General features: G+C 44.2%; 1 protein-coding gene across 1 annotated transcript in view; it reads left to right on the top strand.

The window, feature by feature from the left end:
- Window positions 1–4,751, top strand: part of CCDC47 (coiled-coil domain containing 47) — a 9,880-nt gene extending 5,129 nt beyond the window's left edge. The window contains exons 7-12 of the mRNA XM_008638465.2: window positions 621–731; window positions 1,042–1,127; window positions 1,857–1,915; window positions 2,435–2,544; window positions 2,717–2,884; window positions 3,163–4,751. Of these exons, the coding sequence (XP_008636687.1) occupies window positions 621–731; window positions 1,042–1,127; window positions 1,857–1,915; window positions 2,435–2,544; window positions 2,717–2,884; window positions 3,163–3,243 (615 nt within the window). The 3' untranslated portion in view covers window positions 3,244–4,751. The remainder of the gene's footprint in view (window positions 1–620; window positions 732–1,041; window positions 1,128–1,856; window positions 1,916–2,434; window positions 2,545–2,716; window positions 2,885–3,162) is intronic.
- Window positions 4,752–5,775: the final 1,024 nt, after the last annotated feature.

Genomic DNA, 5,775 nt, shown 5'->3' with positions numbered 1-5,775 from the left:
TGGGGTACAGTTGGTTTAGGAGAGGCTGCAGTATTTTGTCAGCATACATGAGTGTTACTTCACCTCATTTAATTTGCACAAAAGACTTCTTCAAGGATTGAAAAGTAAACTTAATTAGTGATATGTGATGTGGAAAATTTAGGTTTAAATAATCTGTTTTTACATGATCTGAAATGAAAACTTCCCATATGTTCAAGCCCTGAAAAGAATTGCAGAGCTTGCAAAGAATCCAGTGATAACAAGCACTGCTTTGCAAATCTTTTCTCTCAAGTAACAGCATGAAGTGTGGTTGGTAGGATGCCAGTTTTTGTTCTGTTATCAAACAATGTAAGCAAAATGCCTTAATCCAATTTGAACACTCCAGCATGGATGTATTAGAATTGTTTTATCTTCTTCCTTAAAGTGCTGCCTTCTGAAGGAAAATAGTAACTTAAAGACTGTTGATGCTGTGTGCTTTACTTCGTTTGAAATGTCCCCAGCCAGGCTGAGTGACTAAGTATATTTTTTGTTGTTTCTTTTCAGGTTCTTTTAGGGGTCCCACTGTTGCAGAACAGTTCAGTCTGATAAGATACTTACAGGCTTGTGTTTATTTTTCTTTCTCATTGCTCTCTTTGAAACAGAGTGAATTCTGCAGTGATAAACCTAAGTCTGGTGCAAAATATGGGCTTCCAGATTCGCTGGCTATCTTGTCAGAGATGGGAGAGGTCACAGAGGGAATGATGGACGCTAAGGTAAACTTGAATGAATTAATACAAATACTCCTTGGTAATCCTGGCATTTACAGCTTGTATGTTCTAAAAAGTTAAAAGGAAAAGTTAAAGGAAAAAGTTCACATCTTTATCAGTGTCACTGTGGCAAGCTGAGCACAGCAATTTCCTGAGTGACATACAGAACCACAGAATGGTTTCGGCTGGAAGGGGCCTTAAAAATCATCCAGTTCCAGCCCCCTGCCATGGGCAGGGAACCTGGCAAACCCACATGGAGTGGGTAGGCTGCAGCTGGATTGGTGCTGGGAAAAACTAATCCCCGTTTTTCTTTCAGATGATCCATTTCCTCACACACTACGCTGACAAGATTGAGTCTGTCCAATTCTCGGACCAGTTCTCCGGTCCAAAACTTATGCAAGAGTACGTATAAAGGCAGAGCTCTGTTCAGGCTGATTCTCAGCTGTGCTTTAGCAATACACAGAGGCAGCATCTCTGCTGTCTCCCTGAGCCTCCTAGTCCAGAGGTACTGTCAGGGGCTGCTTCAGAACTGCCAAGTGGTGGGTGATGTATCTTATCTGAATTACCACATAGGTTTTTGCAAGGGTGTATTATGCTCACAGGCGTATAAATAAATGAACATAAAGAAACATATTTTGATTTAATTATAAGACAGCTTATGTGTGTACCTTGTACTAAAATTGTGAAGGATCTGTGAAATGTAGGCCTTAGATTTTCACATTAGAATACTGTGGGATTTGGGGCAGTGAATACTTAAACTCTTGAGAAAATATTTTGTTCTCCCAAAATATTTAGAGATCTTCAGTGGTATAAACAACAAGGGGATGTGTGAAGCTGAATGTAATTAAAAATATACAGGCCTTCGTAGTGCTCAGATGCCCTCTTGACACTCAGAGGGACTGGTGCTGTATGTTTCCACACTCATGCCTTTCCTCTGCAGGCTCTTGGGTAAAACACTTCAGGAATCCGAATAGTTTGAAACTTAACTTTGGGTTATAGCCAGGCTTTTAATGTTTATTTTATTGAAGTACTTTCCAAGAGTCTTTTGGGTTTTGATGAGGTTTTTCCAACTAATGGTAGTTACTTTGTATTTTTCTTCACTCATTCCAAAGATTTGTTTCTTTCCTCCAGGGAGGGCCAGCTTACAAAACTGCCCGAAACTAAAAAGACACTTCTGTTTACATTTAATGGTAAGAGAACTGTTGTCTGTGTGTGTCTGGGGGAGTGTTGGGCTTTATTTGTGTAAGTCACATGATCTGTCACCTGTGGAAGATAATGTGTGATAAATTACTTCAGTGCATGCAGAAGGATCATTGATTGATAAACAGAAGGCAGCAATACACTGCAGACCAAGCAGCATATTGTTGTGATAACAGGACACTCAGTCTTGCTGTTATTGACCTCAGCTCACACTCTTCTCTCTTGGGGTGGCTTTAAAAACCACAAGCCTTGCAGTTTGAACTTGCGCAGGCTCAATTGGTTTACCCTGGTTTGAAGTAGAAGTAGCTTGTTGGGAATCTATTCTAGAAAAGAATAGATCATCAAATCTCTTCAAAATTCAATCCCATAGCTCCAAATGAAGCTTCCTAAAGAGTAGGATAAGAGCATCTTTATTTCATGAACAGTGTGAGCCATAAGGGAAGAGCATCACAGCAAGTAGACAAGTACTGCCAGTCTGTCTGAATGAACAAGGAACTCTTTTATTTCAGTGCCTGGTTCAGGCAACACTTCCCCAAAGGACATGGAGTCTTTGCTGCCTCTGATGAGCATGGTTATCTACTCCATTGACAAAGCAAAGAAGTTCCGGCTGAACAGAGAAGTAAGTAGTGTCTGGTTTTCTGTCTTCTGAACATTGTGTGGAATTGGAACCATTACCACTGGATCCTTCTGGATCCACTGGATCCTTCTGTTTCTTGTATGACTGGTAGAGATCCTGCGTCCTGCTCATGGGGAAATCAGTACAAACTGCATTTGCTTTTCTCTGTGCAAAGGGTAAACAAAAAGCTGACAAGAACAGGGCTCGGGTGGAAGAGAACTTCCTCAAGCTGACTCACGTGCAGAGACAGGAGGCTGCCCAGTCCCGCCGAGAGGAGAAGAAACGTGCGGAGAAGGAGCGAATCATGAATGAAGAAGATCCTGAGAAGCAGCGTCGGCTGGAGGTGAGGTGGATGTTCACAGTGGTACAGGCTGCTGGCAGATCCCTCCTAGGAGATCTCCAGGGCTGCCCGTAGGCATTGTAGCAGTGGCAACTTTGATTTCTATTTGCTGGAGGGCAGACAACTGTCAGGGTCTTTGCTGCTGCTTTCTGAAATACATGAAGGTTCCCGGTGAGATGTGAACCCAGTGCTGGAGGGCTTTGTTGTTTGGCTCTGAAATGATCTGCTTGCTCTTTGAAGAGATCACCCGTGTTTATTCAGATCCCTGTCCTTGCCTACAGGAAGCTGCTCTGCGGCGTGAGCAGAAGAAGCTTGAGAAGAAGCAGATGAAGATGAAGCAAATCAAAGTGAAAGCCATGTGACTGTCATGAGAAGCATCTCGGTGCCACCTGTGGAATTGTTATTCACGGGGTACAAAGACCTACATAACTCCATAATCCTCTGATTCCTTGAACACTAGTAACCATTAAGAGAGAAGTTCTTGCATTGGTGTAACTTATTTAAGTATTACAGCAAAATGTGTGGAGAGCTTTGTCTTGGCAGTTCTGTTCCAGATGGTACAAAGTTTCGCTACTTGTCTGTTTAAAAAAAAATTGCAATATTCTTGAATGCTTTTTGTCATTTTTTCTTTAAAAACAGAAGATTGTAAACCTGTCCATGTGTGCTGGTAACATATTCATGCTTTGGTTTTAAACTTTGATTTTAGTCATTGTGAGGGAAAGGGGAAAAACTTAGGGGGAGGAAAACTGCACAATAAACATTTACTTGCATTTATTTGCATCAAGGCACAACACTTAGAGCCTTCCATACCCAGTATGGATTCTTCAGGGATTTAAGCCCAGCAGAATAGAAGTTCTAATAGAAGTAGAAGATTTTTTATCTTCTTTTTTTTTTTACAAAGGCCTGAAGCAGTATTAGGTCACCTGTGGGCATGACTGGCTTATGTGTGTAACACAGAGATGGTTAGAACCAAGGGAATGGAATACATGGACAGTTTCCTACTTGTGTGTTTGGATGCTGCAAACTTAACACAGTGTGAAGTCTGTGATGTCAGCATAGTGTTCCTTCAGGAGTGAGTGCATGGTGAGTTAGCAACTCAACCAGCTTTCCTTCAGTATATTTAACTGTTCAAATTTGCCTCAACCCCTTCTCTCCTGATCTCAGCAGCTGCTGCCCAGTTCACTTCAGCCAGGAGCCAGATCTAGTGGAGTACCTGCAACTGCCAATCTCCCCAAGCCAGTGAAAACGTTTCAGAGGATACTTGTCCTCTTCATCTGGTCAGTGATCACTTCAGGGTTTTTGAATCTAAATGGGAAGAATGAAGTGAATGCCCTGTGCAAGCACTTCGCTGGGAGAGCTCTGCATTTTATAAATGCTTCCTGTCCAGAAGGCATTTTATTGTTGCTTGTAACAGACTTTTAACAGTTTTGTGGGGAAACAGTGTCCTGTGTGTTCTTGTTCAATACTTTGTGGAAACTTGGTTCTGAGGCAATAAGAATTAGCTGCTGTTGAAACAGCAATTGCTTAAACTTCTTGTTCCAGCATAGGATACTTCACCCTGATTGAAATGCAAATGTCTGTAACCTGGTACATGCAAATACATTAATTTTATAATGGTTGGTAAAATTATTTAAAACCAAAACTAATGTAGATTATGTGAAATTTTAGCACTATTTAGCTTTAAAGATTAATATGTTATTGTTTCACAGAGTTCTTTGAAAGGAAATACTAGTTTGTGCTCTTTTAAGTAAGTGGACAGCTTTCCTGAAGTCCCATCCAGTTGTGGGCCATGGCAGCTAATTTTGTAATACGAACATTCAAATGAACAATCTAATGAATAGTAAAATATAATTGAAACACTCCTGCTTTACTTGGCTCGTTTCAGCGTTCCTTTCATTTACTAGAATCTCAAAGCCTCCTTTGTCCTGGGTAAGTTTTGGTGTAGGTTTTAAACGCAAGGAGGAGCTGGTGCTACCTGTGCTGTACTGTGCTGGAAGTGGTTCCTGCTGGGCGAGGGCTGGAGGAAGGTGTCTCTCCCCTTGTGCAGGCTGGGTTGGGGGGAGATGGAGAATCTGCCCCCAGATGGACAGAGCAGGGTCCCTGTTGAGGGCACAGCCTTGGCCACTCTCTGAGGGATCCAATCAATCACAGGATTGATTAGTTTGGACAAGACCTCCCAGATGATTCAACCTGTGCCTGATCCCCACCTTGTCACCCAGCCCAGAGCACTGAGTGCCATGTCCAGTCGCTCCTTGGACACCTCCAGCGATGGGGACTCCACTGCCTCCCTGGGCAGCCCCTTCCAATGTTTAAGAACCCTTTATGTGAAGAAATTCCTCTTGATGTCCAACCTGAACCTCTCCTGGCACAGCTTGAGGCCTTTTCCTCTCATCCTGTACCCCGTTCCCTGGGAGCAGAGCCTGATCCCCCCCTGGCTGCTCCCTCCTGTCAGGGAGTTGTGCAGAGCCACAAGGTCCCCCCTGAGCCTCCTTTGCTCCAGGCTGAGCTGCTCCTGGTGCTCCAGGCCCTTCCCCAGTTCTGTTCCCTTCTCTGGACACACTCCAGCCCCTCAGTCTCTTTTTAAAGTGAGGGGACCAGAAGTGGACACAGCACTTGGGCTGTGGCCTCACCAGTGCCCGGCACAGGGGCACAATCCCTGCCCTGGCCCTGCTGACCACACGTTTTGACAAGCCAGGTGCCATAGGCCTTCTTGCCCACCTGGGCTCACGTTCAGCTGCCTGTCAATCAGCGCTGCCAGCTCTTTTCCACTGGACCTCTTTCCAGCCCCTGCCTCGGCCCGCAGTGCTAGGCGGGTTGATGTGGCCGAAGTACAGGACGTGGTGCTGCGGTCCCTCGGCCCCCTGAGGGACCCAACATGGCGCCGCCTCCTTTCC

This window comes from Corvus brachyrhynchos, unplaced genomic scaffold (assembly GCF_000691975.1).
Source record: "Corvus brachyrhynchos isolate BGI_N302 unplaced genomic scaffold, ASM69197v1 scaffold47, whole genome shotgun sequence".
NCBI classification, from domain to species: Eukaryota; Metazoa; Chordata; class Aves; order Passeriformes; family Corvidae; genus Corvus; species Corvus brachyrhynchos.
The sequence above is the reverse complement of the archived record's forward strand: the minus strand, read 5'-3'. Positions and strand labels throughout refer to the sequence as shown.